The sequence below is a fragment of the Xiphias gladius genome, chromosome 4, assembly GCF_016859285.1.
Source record: "Xiphias gladius isolate SHS-SW01 ecotype Sanya breed wild chromosome 4, ASM1685928v1, whole genome shotgun sequence".
NCBI lineage: Eukaryota > Metazoa > Chordata > Actinopteri > Istiophoriformes > Xiphiidae > Xiphias > Xiphias gladius.
In genome coordinates, this window is record NC_053403.1 from 4,355,995 (window position 1) to 4,373,479 (window position 17,485).

Sequence of the window (17,485 nt, forward strand, 5' to 3'; positions counted from 1 at the left end):
AACACCCAGAACCAAACAAAACAACAACGACCACACAACAACTACAGTGCAACTACCGCTAGGACAACACTACAGCTACACTAAAAGTCAAATGAAGAGTACAACAAGACCACACTGACTGCACGGCTGCAACTACGCCGCAACGACCGCCCAGCCGTAACTCTGACAATCAGAATTCAGGGTCGGACGCCAAAACTCAGCAGGCTATGAGTAGCAACCAAATCTGTATGAAGTATGAACCAGATTCTCTGGCAAAGATTTTTAGTTGTGTTTACTTATAGTTTGATTTGATATTCTTTAAAGCAGCTATAGTCAAGATTTTTTACAATGTGTCACATGACAACGTGTAACGTGGTAGGGGTCGCTCATGGAACTGCCACCTGAATCTGCAGCTCCCCGTCAGCTTTACAAAGCTTTGCAGTCAGTTTCAGCTCATTCTTTAGCTGTGTGGACCACGACTGTAATGTTTTGATTCACTCTCACCGCTCTCACAGCGTTGTTTTCACCCGCAGCAGTTTTCAGGAAAAACAAACAAAACAAAAAAAACTTCTAAAAACCCACTGTACACTACCTGCTCTTCAACAAACAGCAGACGAACACAGTTACAGAATTTCCCCCAAGGAGTTGGTAGAGACCAAAACAGAGATTTACGTTCATCATGTGGCCAGAAACACGACTCCTAATGAATCATCATGTTGCTCCGTAACTGCTAGACGTTGCTGAGCTGCTAACAGGTTCGCTATATCAACTTAAAATGCCGTGTTCACTACTTGTTTCCGCTGCCCCCAAAGTGGTCACAAAATATAGTTATTGCACGTTTAATCACACAGTTTCTTCTCTATGTTCTGGTATGTGGCTGGTTTCGTTAACACAATCATTACCTAGTGCCATGTGGACAAAATTGCTCACCAATTTCCACCAACAATCAGGTAACCACCGCCCGAGGCTGGAGTTAAAGACCTCCATACACAGACGCAAGATCTTCATTGTCAGCATGTGTGTCATGATATTTATTTATTTTTACTGACTTCCTTCTGTTGCCAAAAGAAACAGATCAGTTTTAAATATAGTAGGGGGGAATGGTAAAAGAAGAGACCGATACAAAAAGGTACACCTGGCAGGCTTTAGTCCAGTTTGGAAACTGGAAATTTGGTATTTGAGGGGCTTATTAATTTAGAAATAAATGAAAAAACCCCTTTGGCCCCAAAAGCATATTCTTGACTCTATGTATGTATGTAAGAGAGTCCTTTAGAGTGTGGGGTTACTTGACTTTCTACAGTTGACTGTATACCCGCTGGGGGGCATTACACTGTCACCGCAGTGGGAAAAAACCCTCACAGCCCAAAGAGCGGACAACCTGAAATGGGTTCACTGACGAAAGGAAATAGATAAAACCATAGTGGGCATTCTGGCACAGACGAGAGGGTGTTGCTCTGGATGGACCTTCATGAGTTTGTTGCACCTTTTAAAAGAATAGACTTCTCGCCACACAAAGCTAACATTTCCAACATGCTAAAAAAAAAAAAAAAAAATACCTTTGGAAATGCTCTTCACAGCACCTAATTCCGAAAACGTCCAGCGAAAGGTTAACTTTCTCTTTCAAAAACAGAGCATTTGCTGGAGATGATTTTTAATGTTAATATTTTATTGTTCTGCGTGTAAAATGTATCACATCTAAAATATGTAAACTGCATCATATCCACCCTGCTGAAGTGGATGCAGAGCATAACTGCACTTGTGATAGTGGCACAAGAGCTCTAGACGAGCCAGGCCTCAACCCCTCCAGTTGGCCTGAATACAAACACCACTAATCAACGTGCGTGTGTGTGTGTGTGTGTGTGTGTGTGTGTGTGTGTGTGTGTGTGTGTGTGTGTGTATGTGTGTGTGTGTGTGTGTGTGTGTGTATGTGTGTGTGTGTGTGTGTGTGTGTGTGTGTGTGTGTGTGTGTGTTTTTGAGAGTTGCCTGCATTATGTCGAAACTACAGTCATGAAGTAGTAGAGCAGGGATAAACAAACCAATTACAGAGGAAGTGGCTGTGTGTGTGTGTGTGTGTGTGTGTTTACGTGTGTGTGTGTGTGTGTTTACGTGTGTGTGTGTGTTGCCATGAAAAGAGGGGTATCATTTACTGCTCCTTGCTCACTAACTTCTGCAATATGATTAGTGTTGAATAAATTGTGTGTGTGTGTGTGTGTGTGTGTGTGTGTGTGTGTGTGTGTGTGTGTGTGTGTGTGTGTGTGTGTGTGTGTGTGTGTGTGGTTGTTATGAAGTAAATTCCCCCTTCTGAAATCACTTTAATCACCACCTTACAACTGGGGGACCACACACACACACACACCTCTGGATCCAAGTCAAGCAACTTCCAGGTTTAAACTTTTCTAAAAATAGTCAAACTATTCAGTTTTGCCGTCAAATTGTCTACAGCTCAGTTTTTGTTCAGGAATTTTACCTTTTTTAGTCTTAAATTCACCAGGAAACTGATGCATGTTTTCATTTTGTCATGTTTTAACTACTCTAAATCCAGTATAATTTACGTCTGTGTTATACATTACGGTGGAAAGATGAGCAGAACCAGATAAGCTCAACTACAGCAACTGAGAGGAGCTTATATAATGTTGATGCATAACCTTTGCTAATGGAATTCAGGTTCTATATGCTGAGCTTCCCAATGTTCATAACTTACAGCTAATTTCACTGCTATATTTAGTTGCTAATTTTCTGCTCTATTTTGCTGCTGATCAACCTTGTCAACTTCTTTCTGACACCAACATTTATCCCTTGTATACTAACAACACGCTTGGTGTCCTTGTTGATACTTCTTGTACTTGCTTAATTTTAGCTAACAATTAGTTGTTTACATTTTTTTTAGTTGGCTTGTATTCTCACATACAGTCCATTCAGACAGTCTTCAGACCCCTTCACTTTGTTCACATTTTGTTATGTTGCAGCCTTATGCTGAAATCGTTTAAATTAGTTTTTTCCCCTCATCAATCTACAATCACTAACCCATAATGACATAGTGAAAACAGAATTTTAGAAATGTATTAACAAGGAAAAACTGAATTATCCCTCAGTTGAAGCACCTTTCACAGCAATTACAGCCTCAAGTCTTCTTGGGTGTGACGAGACAAGCTTTGCACACCTGGATTCGGTGACTTTCTGCCATTCTTCTCTGCATATCCTCTCAAGGTCTGTCAGGTTTGATGGGGACTGAAGGAAGGTGAACCGTCTGCCCAGTCTGAGGTCCTGCGCGCTCTGGACCAGGTTTTCTTTAAGGACATCTCTGTACTTTGCTCCGTTTGCCTTTCTCTCAACCCTGACCAGTCTACCTGTCCCTGCGGCTGAAAGAAAATGCCTACAGCATGATGTTCCATGACACACGACTGCAAAGCACCTATGCTAGAGGTGCTGGAGGTGGAGGCATTTTCCCCTCCAGAATCCCCTAAAGCGGACATTAATGTGGTGGAGGACCGTGGTGGTCCCGAGCCATATCAATTCAAGCCCTGGTTCCCGCCCCACTAATGCCCAAAGATGGGCATTACTGGGCCAAAAATGCTGATTTCAGACATACAGAGCAGCGTGTTGCTATCGTGGGACCTGCCGCTATCTACAAACCACTGCCGAGACACATGAGGGTCTGAAGGGAAAGAATGAAAGCAAAAAAAAGCACAAGTCCAAACCACTGCACCAAAATTGGAAAGTACTAAGTAGAGGGTTAGCAAAAAAATAGCGTAATCTCCTGTGAACGATGAGTCTCGATCATTATTGACTTGAAAATGATACAAAGGGATTTGAAAAGGATGGGTGCTGGGGGGGGGGCCGCCCACCTCTGATTGGAGGCCGTTAACACTTTTTTTTTTTTTTTTTTTTTTTTTTTTTAAACCAAAATTTCATGACGTAAATTAGTCCCAAACATCTGACTCTACGTCAGCATTGGCCTTGCAAGGTTCAGGATGATTTAAAACACTAGATGGCGTGCTGAGCCGTTTTCAACCAAACGAATGGCAGATTTTATAAACTTCATTAAGAAAAGCCAACATCAACTCCAGCACTGATGTGTTTCATCACTGTGCAGTCATATCATTTAATTTACAGCTCCAAGGACGCGCTAAACTGTGCAGTACCTCTCCAATACGTTTTCGAACGTTTCTAAAATTCTATTTTCGCTTTCTCACAATGGGGATATTCAGTGGAGGTTGGTGAGGAAAGAAATGAATTTGAACTATTTTAACACAAGGCTGCAGCTTAACAAAATGTTAAAAAAGTGAAGGGGTCTGAAGACTGTCTGAATGCACTGTAGATTAATGTATGTCATAATATACATCTGCCATAACACTGGAATTGTACATGTCACAGAAACATCTGTGTATCTTTATTTTGTCTTTTGAGTAAAAATGTTAACATAAGAAGGAGCATTTCTGTCCTAAATTTATACTTGAGGTCAGGACAAAAAACATGTATTCCTAAAAAGGAAGAACTGAAGTTTTTTTTTTTTTAATACTCTAGTAAACCACAGTGTAAGGCTAAGATAAAAACCTTAGGAATCCAATTTAATTTTAAGCTACAGTTGTGTGTTTCACTGCAAGCATTCAAATAATTAATGTGAAACAAAGCAGGCTGAAAGAAATTTAGATCCGGTATCTGTATATTAACTTATATTTATTGAATTTGTGTCCTCACGCGGTGCCGCCTTAGCTGTCAGATATACTGTACACACTTTGGTCTCCACAGCTTTAATGAGTGAGCATTACTAAACCTGCTCAAAAAGAAAGAGAGAAAGAGAAAGAGAAAGAGAGAGAGAGAGTGTGTGTGTGTGTGTGTGTGTGTGTGTGTGTGTGTGTGATAATGTCCTACCATTTCAGAGTTGTCAGCTGCAGAGAAGTGGCTGTCACAGTCAGCTCCTTCAAAGTGGACGGTCCAGGTACCGGGTGAACGAGGATGGGGTGTTAACCGACAAAAGCCTGGCAGAGAAAACACACACACATACACACGCTGTCATTTACAGTACATTTACACCCAGTCATATTCCGTGTTTTAGAGCAGGTTCACAAAACCAAAACCGCGGGCCAGAGTGAGCTTCTCTGCATCACTTTTTTTCTTTTCTGTTCGGTCTATGAAATGTCTGATAAATAGTGAAAAACGCAGATTATAATTTTCCTACAGCCCAAGATGATGTCTTCAAGACGGCCAACAACTCAAAAAAACTCAGTTTACTGTGATATAAAACACATAAAAGCAGAAAATTCTCACAATTAAGAAGTTGAAATTAATTAATGTTTGGCATTTTTACTGGAAAAAGTTACTTAAATGATTCATTGATGATCAAAATAGCTGCCCCTGATTTTTGTGTCAGTCAACTAACCATTTTATTGTTTCTGTTCTAAAGAGTAAGAAAAGTACACTATAAATAATATACCTACTTGCACAGGAGCCATATTATCAGCTTTTCAATAACTAATAATTCCAGAAATCTTGGCTAAAAATGTACTTTTATGTTTGCAAAAAAGGTTCATATCAGTAGATTGATTCTAACCAGAGGGTATTTTCTCCTAAATCTTTGGTCTGGGTCCCTGTAACTTTACCTCTCTGCAGCAGCGGGTCCAGGAAGTCCTGCAGGCCGTTGGGGAGGCTGCGTACCACGTCGCAGGAGTACCCATCCTCGGGAAGGAGGAAGGGCAGCTGGAGGTCTGGATCCTCCTCCAGCTGAACCTCTCTCCCGTCACTCCTCGCCAGCTCATCTGCTGTGTTTTCCGCCACTGCCACCACGTGGTCTATCAGCTCCTACACACACACACACACACACACACACACACACACACACACACACACACACACACACACACACACACACACACACACACACACACACACACACACACACACACACACACACACACAATCAGAAGCTCACAAGCTGGTTCATTACATCTACTGTACAGCTTCAGAAAATAACATATGAGTACTGGGTATTTTTAAAATCTGCCCAAATCAGATCAGTTAATGACGGCAGAGTTACATTACATAAAGTTGACGTTATCCAACAGAAATACTAAAACTATGTGTACATCATACTGTTATGGTCAAAGTTTAGACACATAAGCTACACAAGTTGAGACGTCTCCGTCTGAGGCGTGCTTGTGTGCATTTGTCTTACAGGCGGGATGTAAGGTTCATCTGGAGCACAGTGGTAGTTGGTCATGAGGGCGTGGAGCTGCAGGGAGTTGAGCTTGAAGCAGGTGTTATGGATGTTCTGCACATCCTGCATGGAGTACTTGTCCATGGTCAGCAGGGTGGTGGCCTGGAAGACACACGCGCACACACACAAAAAACAAAACAACTTTACCATGAGCTGCATATCTTTTATATCGAATATATATCTGTATATTTTCGGCCTTGTCTTATCTAAAATTCTTATTCTGTATATTTCTTTTTTTCTAATTCCTACACTGCACACAAGCCTTTTAAAACAGAGCCGAAGGAGCATGCCACATTTAATTCATACATATTGTTCGCGTTTGAAACAAGCGAGCCTCTCAATCATTGAATTTGAATACTGGCCTCTAAATAGTCTGTAACATGCAAGTTATAGTTTGGATAAAACGTCCAGAAATCCTTTTATCTTACTGGGGTCCTAACACGATCACGTTAATTGAGAAAGATTTCTGACACAAGCAAACTGTGTTTTTCTCAGCGGTCTGATGTAGGCGAGGCTGCGCTATGAAGTCAGTCGTTTCCACGCACCGCTTAGAATTTATAGATACAATAATCGGAGTCTGATGACAGCCGTTGGGCTCCAGGGAGACGCCTGTGTCCGTCAAATCTGATCAAACAACCCTCACGAAGTCCCGAAGAAGCAGATTAGCTGAGATTTTGAATGTTAACCTCTTGTACATTGATACCTTATGAGGAATTTTTCTAACTTTAACTGCTGATTATGTAGTCACAAAGGCTGAATGCCACGGAGAAACAGAGTGCAAACCATTTATTACAAGTTTTCAGGAGCTTTTTAAGGAGATAGTGTACGTGTTTCTGTCAACCACAACCCAGTGAATTTGCCTGTATATCTGGACAACACGTAGATGTGATGACCTGTATGGTCAAAGCCAATTCCCTACCATCTCCATGTACCCAACTTTAGTCACAATCACTGTGGAATTATTGCTCCTTATAAGTTATTGTTTTTAACATATCCTTGTTATTTTCTCTTCAAAATTTAAAGTTTATGATGGCAAGTCAAGCTTGAAATTTAACTGCAATCCTGACTGACACAGAGCACCTTAAATCTAAAGACCACGGTATCTTAAATGGCTAATAAAAAAGGAAAACACAGGCAAGACGATTTCAATCGGCAGTAATTCACAGCACAAATATCAAAGCTATAAAAACGAATGAAACCACTGATAAATAATGCAAAAATTCACAACTCTCTCAGTCCGGATGATGTATTACTGGTAAAATATACCTACGAAGCCCAGTGAGAATCTGCACGCGTTTCCCGTCCCCCTACCTGTACAATTCGACTGAGGTGGCAGTCAGCAGCGAGCTCCAGGCCCTGCTTCTCGGCCCAGGCCTCGATGTGGCTGAGCTGCTGACGGAGGATGGCCCCCCAGTAGTGGCAACACAGCCCTGACTCTGTGTCCGTCACCAGCTTGTTGAACAGCCACATGTTGATGAAGTGGAAGAGCTGCGAGAAGAGCTGGATGGTCAGCGCGGCGTTGACCCGACACCGCCGCAGTAGCGACATCGCCCCCGTCAGGGTGTGCAGGACATCCTCTGGAAAAGAACGTCTCACTGTCTTTAAATGTCTTGAGGCCTGGGGTATTGCGATTTCACAAGGTAGGAATCAAACCTTCTCTGTGTCTGCGTAAAGACACTGACCTCCAGGTTGTTGATTCTAAGTTTGTGTAAATACTTGGTTTCACAGAGCTTTGGCCAGACATTACAATTTAGGTAGGTTTTAATGTGGACACCGCAAGTAATGCTTCTCTAGAACAGTGGTTCCCAACCGAGACACCCCCGAAAAAGGTGTTGCAAAATAAACCTGAAGGGTCATTAAATTATGAACGAAACAGGAAAAAGGAACAGCGAAAAACTGATTTCATTTATACAAAACGCTTAAGTTTTTCAGACTTTTTCTCTAATCTTTGCTTTTTCTTTTTTTTTTAACCCTTGCAACATATCGAACAGCTCTACCTCCGCAGGCCTCTAAATTAAAGTATTGCATGATTGTGTTTTTATATTACCTATCTTGGGTCTTTGTGGATTATGTTCCTCTGGGTCGTCCAGGAAGGCAGGCATGTAGTTATTCAGATCAGCCTGGAGACAGTGAACCAGGTACCTGCAATCATACATTAGAGCTTAATAAAAAGAAATAAAACAATTCTTCAACATCAGACAACAGACAAAAGCTGTCATCCTATCCTCTGTCTTTCAGGGAACCTCATTGACATAATATCCTTCCTTCCTGCTTTGATACTGTTTATTTGAAGTGGTGAACAATTGAAAACCAGCTTGTGTCGAAACTAGTTGGCAAACATTGTAACTGATATGGGTTGAGTCACTCTAGATTCTATTGTACTTGAAATGTTTTATCTTATTACACTTAAAAGCCCATTTGCAAAAGTGTACATATTTTATATTTTATACATACACAAAGTCCTTCGGATCATACTCTCCTTGTGTTACTCTGTATTCCTAGTAGTTCTTGATTATATATTGCATGGATTTGATTAATTCATCAATCAAATCAATCTGCAACAACTTTGATAACTGATCAAATGGTTTATTACTTTTTTTTTTTTTTTTTTTTTTAAATGGTGGTAAAATTTCCTCCAATTCCCCAGAGAAGTGATCAAATTCCCTGACTTTCCCTGCCTGGAATACAACCCTCAAAATTCCATGATAATCCAGAACTCCTGTCCTCCCCATCATCCAGTCACGCAACCACACGCTCAGACTGACTTGAAGGCCATCTGCACCAGATGGGCGAGGATGTCCTGGGCGTCCAGCGAGATGCGGCTCAGGTCTCGGTCCTGCTTGATGAAGTTGAGCAGCTCGGAGGCGTTGGCCATCCAGAAAGCCAGCGCTCCTGCAATGTTCTTCTGCTTCTGTTAACGCACCAATCACAGCCACACACAAAGAAGAAAGAAAAAAAAAAAAAAAAAACATACGGAGGAAGTTGTTAGAGCAGCAGGATGAAGGAGAGACTGAAGAGTTAAAAAGAAGGTAGGAGACAGAGGGGTTTCTGTTTGAGTGGCAGCCAGAAGGAGCAGTTGTTACTTCAGGGATAGACTCATGCCCCGCCCACCCCTCCCTCTAAGCCAACCCAATGTCGAGACGAAGAGTGGTCATCACCGCCAGTTAAAAGAATATGCCCAAAGGAGGTGTCCTAATTTCTTAACATCTTCGTGTCTTCAAAATTTTAATGTTTACACCACGGGAAGAGGTTTTTCCCTCTGACTGTGCAAGTGTATAGACAATAGTGACCAATCCTTTCCGCTCCCGGGCACAACTCCGTTCGCCAGACACGAGCCTCCTCCCCATACAAGCTGAGACGTCTCTTTTCCTTTTGATACAACTGAACAGTGTTTAGTCTGTAGACTTACACCATGGAGCACATGCATTCGCACTGCAAGCTGAAGGATCAGCAGCTCAAAGTGATTCCTTATGTACTGAACGTTTAATGTGGTTAAATGAGGTCAGATTTTTATGCTTTCTTGCTTCCCACTAAATGTGATTGATGCCACCGGGAAAGTGGCTGAAAAAGTCTTATAAGCCAACGATAGCCATTTAATATTGATTTTAAACTGTCTGCATTTATTGCAATGCAACCTGTTATTTAGTTATTTTCTACCTTTGACAGAACCAGGCTAAGCTGTGTTCCCGTTCCCCAGTTTTTACGCCAAGCTAAGCAAGCGGCTGCTGGCCCCGGCAACATATTTACCCTGGAGTCATGAGATTGGTATCTAAGTCAGGGCAAAAAAGGGAATCAGCGCTTTTCCCAAAGTGTCAAACTATTCCGATAATCTCCAGGGACAATACAACATGTGAAAGGGCAATTTAAAAGCAAATAAGAACATACGTCATGTCTTTTGTTACTCTGTAGGTGCACATCACCGCATAAATGTCATCGGAGCCGCTTGCAGAGTAAAGTGATCCATCAACCAGGTTGCTCGCAGCGGGAAGAAGCAGCAACACTTTACTTTATAAACCAGTATAATACCACCAGAGAATAATTAATAACATGATTATTTCTAATGACTTTTCATAGCGCTAAGTATCTGCTCCATATGTCAGTCTACAGTCTGGAGGACAGGACAGTTCTCTGGTGTTGAGATCAACAGGGAGGACAGAGCTCAGTGTCTAAGGAGCTGATTGGTTATTATCCCCGCCACTTTCAGAGAGAGGCATCATCTATCAATCATCTTGAAGCGTAACACAAAAAATCAAATAACAAAAAAAAAAAAAAATAAAAATGGGCTTGCCCCCCCCCCCCCTGCAATCATCTATCCGAAAAAAAAAAAAAACACACAAAAAAAAAAAACGAAAAAAAAAAAAACCCCTTCATTCAGAACAGCCAGAGAATGAGAGATGGAGCCGAGTGCATCCAAAATGAAACGTGACATTAAAACATTTAAGGAAACATTTAAAACACAGACGGATGGTTGAACGTATTAAATGAACGTCCAAATAGACAAATGAAGCGGAGGAGGTGGAGGAGGTCAGAGGGACGTGACTTGTCTCTCGTCCACACTGTTGAATAGGAGAAGCAAGACATGATGTCACACAAAATGGATGCCAGAATTAAAGATGGAGCAACGATGGAAAAGAGTGGGTGCTTTGGTTTCGCTGTTTTGTTGTTTGTTTTTGGTTTTTTTTTTAGTACCAGGCAGGTCCAGGAAGCTGAATGGAATTAGTTGGGTTGATGTTGCTGTTGTTGCTTAGTTTTCCAGCTGTGGGTAGGACGCATTATCATGGCTTTATTTTACATTTCTGTTAGAATGGAGAAAAAGAAGCAGCAGCAACAATGAAGGGCTGGTCAAAAAAAAGCAGACACAGAGAGAGAGAGAGAGAGAGAGAGAGAGAGAGAGGTGGAAAGAGAGATTTACAGGGAGAGAAAAGTAGAAGGCAAAAAAAAGAGAGAGATTAATAGAAGATAGCCGAGAGGTTGGCAGGGTTGGGCGACATGAGCTCAAATGATCTATTGTTAAAATGTTATCTGATTAGCCGTCAAAAGGAATATCAGTCAGACAGACTGCAACTATTTCCTAGTAACCAGAAATATTAGACGTGCCCAGCTCAAAGTGTTCTTCATAATCACGAAGAACAGACAAAGGGACAAAGATTTATATGAAGCAATGCTACAAATATCCAAATTGCGAATGTGAAAAATGCAACAAAGGGTTCATTTTTCCCAAGAACGTTTGGATGCTTCATGTTTTTCAAGTTGTCAGGATTATTGTTTCAGGCACAGGGAAAATAATCTGTCCGCAATTTATGGTTCAAATAATGTATACAAATAATGTAATACAGCATGTCATTAGTTTTTCTTTGAAAATAAGTCATCATTTTCTAAAGTAATTATTATTACTAATATTTAAGCCTTGATTACATTTCCTTCCAGCAATTTGCAACAAACGTTGCTAAAACATTTTACATTTATTACCTATAGTTCACACTTTCAAGCCTTCTTTATTTCTTAAAGTGTGACCTCTTTAACTTTTCAAACATTTTTAAATTTAAGTGGTGAAAAGGGGGAGGAAAAAAAAAAAAAAAAACACCTGAAATCTTATAATTTATATTATATTTTAAATAGATTTATTTCATAACTGTATTCTGGATAACATTAGCAGCGAACAATAATTTCCCACAATAAGACACGGTGTCCTAAGGTGAAATTGTAAGTCACACTTTTTACTATTTATTTCCTTTGTAAGCTGCTATTCCTTAGAATAGGCCTGAAACTGTACTTTAATTTAAGCTTTAAAGACGATAAATAGCACAAAAGCATGTATTTTGATATTTTATCCATATCGCCCAAACCAGGAGAGAGAGAAAGGTAGGGAGAAAAGGGAAGAGTGAGTGAGGGAGGTAGACGAGTCTGTGGCAGCCGTATCATGGTGTGCTATTGTGCTATCCTACCTGATCCCCTTCAGGAATCTCCTGGATGGAAGGAAGAGGAAGAGGAGGAGGAGGAGGAGGAGGAAGAGGAGGACACGTTCACAGGACAGAGAGAAAACACGTCAACAGCTACAGTATGGACACAGCCATGTAACACACACGCGCGCGCGCACACACACACTCGTGACACACACAGACACACGCACACTGACACACACATGGTCATGGTTGACAATGTAAAGTCATCTCGAATCAGTTTCAGATCATAGTTAATGTGGGTCAGCTGAAAACTATATCTGGTCAATACAACATTACAGTGTCTGTGAAATTCATCAGATTTTTTAATGTCTTTATTGGCCGTTAGAAGTAAATTAACACCAAAATAGACCAGAAAAAAATGCATTTCCTAAAATGATTTAACATGTTGTACCTAAATATACTGAAGCCTGATATTATTACTGTATATTAACTCTGCTGTCGATTTAGCACATGTTACGGATAGTTACGGAGGTTTCTGAAAGTGAACTTAGAGTATTAAGGCCTCTGTACTGCTCATAGCAAAGTAAGACACTGCACTCAGTCACTATTAGTGAGCTTGAGAAAGGTACTGAACACCCGAAGGCAAAAGTAGGAGACTGACGGCACTGGGCACCTCACAGTTTTAATACGTGAGTGTATAAAAATAAAGCAGGGGATCACTGGAAAATGCAATTATTACAATCAGATTTCCCTGAATGAGTTACGCATAGAGACGTCAGTAACATTTTAACAGAATATGCTTTGAGACATGAGTAGTTTCTACATAGTACAACCGTTAGTTGAGAAGAAATGCAGCTTCTGCACACGACGTGCACAACAAGGTCAGGTTAGTCAAGACATCCGTAGGATTGCTTCATGGCAAAAAAGAGAATACCATGCTCAGGTTTAACAGCAAATCTGGCTAAAGCTTGCAGTTTCAGAATAGCTGGCAAAGGAGGCGTCCTCTTTGCGAAAAGAAGCGACAAAACTTATTCAAAATATAGCCTCAGTGTGGAGAACCACTAGGGGCGACAACATAAATGGTGCGAGGTGGAAGCTAGATGTGTTGTTCCACTCTTGCTCTAAGACCAAGTTATTACGCTTAATTTGATAATGGTGTATAAATGTTTAAAAAAAAAAAAATCTTTATGCAGTTCCTTTAATAAAACATCAATAAAGTAACGGAGTTAGGACGTACTGTAATGTACAGGATTCTCCACCATCGTCCAGAACTCATGTTCTCACACAGTAAAAAAAAAAAGGTCACAATCACACCCAGGATCTGGATCTGGCTTTCCCAGTTCTAAACATCCTAGAGATCCCCCGAGAATATCCTGCTCTGCCATATTAGCCAAGTGCCTGCTTGATACGTGTCTCTCAATAATACCAACAGAAAATGCCCACACACGACAGAACCACACGGATGCAGATTATAAATTTATGAGACGCGGGAGGCTTCGACATTCTCACATTCCTCGGCAGCTGAAGATATTCCCCTGGACCGCTACAAAAAGTGAACTCCTACTACACACAGACTGCAACAGATTAAGTCTCACAGTCCGCTCTGTGTGTGCGTGTGTGGTTGTGTTTTCTTTCATAAGTTCCCCGCATACCAAGGGCGGTGAATAGCCGCCTCTGAGCTAAACAAATAAAAGCGAAAGGCACTAATGCAAGCATTTGTGTTTTATTGAGCATTACTAAGGGAGGCTTTTAGAAAAACTTAGGGAGTGCGTGTTATTTTTTTTTCCCCCCGGATCCTGCTTCCCCCAATCCTCCTATGCTTCATTTTTTTTTTTAAACATACATAATGTTGAGTCAAATTTGACTTCATGTTACCACTTTTAGCCAAGGAGTGCGGCTGAGTGTCGAACCTCAACTCTAATGAGTAGCAAACACAAATGTGTCAGTGGCACAGAGTATTGAGAATAGTAATGAAACGGAAATGGACGCTTGGTTTTCATGTTCTTTGACAGGCTGTTCTGATTTTAATCAAAATGTCTTTAGCATATACTGCATTTAGTCAAACTTCTTGTTTAGCTGTGCGTTAATGCAGCATTTTTACTTTGTTATAACGGTTTATATATTTATACAATGAAAGATAAGGTATCTAAAAGGCAGCACTGTTTCCTGAAAGCTAAACTAAAAGCTATCATATTGGCACCACTGTCGAAAAATTTTCAAATGATTGGCAGCTAGATTGATCGGTGATAAATCCATGCTAGCTGAAGTTTCTTCCACACTACGTTGTGTCATAGCAGGTTTCACACCTAAAAAATTTAACGCCGACAGGTAGACAAACAAAAGATAAAAGTAAAGACTGGTACATAGGAGGTGACTGTGGAGAGAAAGCTGCAAGAAACAAACATATGCAAACACATATTCACACCTTACAACAACTACAAATGTTGTAGTTTGTAAGAAAACAGTTATTGGGGAAGCAAAACTTCAGATAATACCCACATTTCAACACAAGCAGACACAGCAATATGGAAGAGAGTGGCCAAACTCATGGCAGCAGAGCACACGGAGATAATGTCAGTGATCAGTGAGATTACGTTCAATACGACAGCACACAGCAAAAGATCTGAAGAGCGGTGGCACTAACCTGGATGACTCCCTCCATCATGCTCACCATCTTGTTGACGATGGCGATGACCTTGTGTGTCCTCTCGGACGGCGACATGTCTGGCCGGTAAGAGGGCGAGAGGACGTAGCGGCAGGCCATGTACAGGACATACGTGGGTGAGAGTTTGAAGTGAACTGTGGAGCTGTTGGTGTAATTGATGATGGCTGACAGGAAGGTGTCTTCAGCTGGGTGGAAACGCACAGATTTCGGGGACAGTTAGATCATTGCAGCTCACACAGGCACTGTGAAAGTCAACACAGTCTAAAGCAAAACACCAACGCCGAGATTCCTCAGGTAAAGCTACTGACCGGTGACACTTTGTGGCAATATGAAATATGTTTGAGTTTGATTGGTTTTTTTCTCGCAGATGAAATCAGACTGATTCAGTCTTTCCTCCATACCTTTATCAAAGGGCACTAAAACTCTCAACTAAAATACAGGTTAATGCTCCTGCTCCCACTAGACTGGGCTGAGATGCAGCTTACCGCGGGAGAAAAACTATTTGTGGGGGAAAAACCCTGCTACATGTACAGCTACTACAACTGAGGTCATTTTTTAGACAGTTAGCGTTATAAAAAATAAAGCACCTTCAGTCATTTTGATAAAAAACACAGGTTCATCCCGTACAAAAAAGGTGAGAATGGCTCAACTTTTGCCAAAGCACAATGCGATATCATCTCAAAAGTTGCCATCAAATCAATCCCTTGCAATTGCACATTCCTGGTACATCACTTCGTAAGTTTAATTGCGTACTTCTACTGTTTGCAATCACAAAAAGTACCTGGACACTGGAATCTCAGCTCCCTTTTAGTCTATCATCGACATTTCAACCAACTACAGGGACATACTATATATAGCCCAGTGACAACATAATAGTCTAATTGCAATCGTATGTGTCATTATTTCCTCATTATAGAGAAATGACAAATGCATTCATATAAATAGACACATTAGCACGATTCAAGTAAATCCAAAAATGATTTAAGAACTTGAAGTAGTTCTATTCTTTACCTGGTAAATGTGGCAACGGAAGATCAGGCCAGATGCCACGATGGGCGAGCTGTAACACTCTGTCCCGCTGTATTAAAAAAAACCCCATGTGCAGTGTTTTGACAGTAACCGAGCCAACACGCCCCCAACCACCAACGCAGCCCCTTGCGTCTGACCACCTGGTAAGGCTACCACTGTTGCTCCCACAACTCCACGTTCAGTGTTCTGCAATTTAACTTCTAATACTACTGCCGCTACTCATATCGTTACTGCTACCAGTGCTAATAATAATAATAATAATAATAATAATAATAATAATAATAATAATAATAATGGCGCATTTATGGATGCTTCTGTGGAATCTGATCTTGTCTCATCAGGATGAATGAGGCCTTTCTCCCAGACAACCGGTGCAGTGCTGAACAATTCCACAACCACTATGCTCAATCAAACCGTACCACATCTATCATTCAAGAGTTGAACCGTGCTGACTGTAACAGATCCCACCGTGAGCTGCGACGAGCAGTTTGTTTAAGTCACGTCGGCGCTTGGTCGGTCACAGAACTTGGCTGCACATGTGTCACGTGAGACACATCAATAAAAACACTTTGAGCCCGACTGTGGTATCGTTTTCTTCCAGTTTATCTTGGGTGGTAAATTATTTGATGTCAAACTGGTTGCAGCTGCTCTTTAGCAGCCCTACAACAACTCTTCCTATAAAAACCTGAAGATGAGAGGGTAGGCATCCAGATTTCAGTGGTGCTTGTGCGTCATTGTCTCACACACACTTTCGGAGTCTTTGAGCATGTGGTTTATCCTGTTGCATTGTGGGTATGGCACTCTCCACTGCTCTATGACCAATCACAACCCCGCTTTGGCTGGAAAAACAGATGATCTCACACTATGCCAAATACACACTCGGCGCAAACACAGACACACTATGGCCCCGAGCACGAGGAAAGTCAATAAACAGAAGTGTTAGAAAGAAGGAGGAAACGGCTCAAAGAGCTTGGAGCAACAAAGAGGGTGTGGGAAACGCCAGGTTTCAGAAAACCAAATTATAAAACATTTTTAAGTCACTTTGATGCTACCGGGACCAATTTACGACCATTTGAACAACAAAAACAAACACATTCCTGACGGACTTCATGTAATGAAAGATATATCAGAAAATTGCCAAGGACGGAAATGTTTGTATAATGTGACCAAACCGACCCTACTGGCTGCCACTGGGTTACTGTAAACTCTGAATTTTCTCCCATCCAGTCGGACGGAGGGAGATGACTTTTTCTCTCTTTTTACCGGCCCTTATACTATTAACAGATAAATGTACAGTGCAAACATGGCAGGGATCCACTGACTGACCGGTGCTGAATGTAATTAGGCCATGACAGAGACTAAAATGATTCGGAATGTGAGGAGGGTTATAATGGGCTGGACAGACCATCAGTCCACTCAGTGTCTTTTGACAGATCGTGGCCTAAAAATGTGAACGCGAAAATGACCGGTGCAGAACTATAATATGGCACACTACCCTAAACTCTGTATAGGAGACGCTGATTGTCAGCAGGCTGAGAGGAAATGTCAAAATTTGCCAAACTTTCTCTGCATTTACCAGAGTTTTACTTTTATGATGAGATATTTATTATTATTATTATTACACCACTGCTGCAGCATCACTGGTTTACGTCGCTGTAAAAAGAACACTAAGAGGGTTCGATAGTTTCCAGCTA

At 41.3% G+C, this 17,485-nt stretch overlaps 1 protein-coding gene across 1 annotated transcript in view; it reads right to left on the minus strand.

Moving 5' to 3' along the window:
• The window catches only part of afdna (afadin, adherens junction formation factor a), a 106,845-nt gene that overhangs the window by 40,666 nt on the left and 48,694 nt on the right, over positions 1 to 17,485 (minus strand). Inside the window, exons 15-21 of the mRNA XM_040125959.1 lie at positions 14,742 to 14,947; positions 8,960 to 9,105; positions 8,242 to 8,336; positions 7,506 to 7,771; positions 6,153 to 6,296; positions 5,581 to 5,779; positions 4,853 to 4,959 (exon numbers count right to left, since the gene is read on the minus strand). Coding sequence (XP_039981893.1) covers positions 4,853 to 4,959; positions 5,581 to 5,779; positions 6,153 to 6,296; positions 7,506 to 7,771; positions 8,242 to 8,336; positions 8,960 to 9,105; positions 14,742 to 14,947 — 1,163 coding nt within the window. The remainder of the gene's footprint in view (positions 1 to 4,852; positions 4,960 to 5,580; positions 5,780 to 6,152; positions 6,297 to 7,505; positions 7,772 to 8,241; positions 8,337 to 8,959; positions 9,106 to 14,741; positions 14,948 to 17,485) is intronic.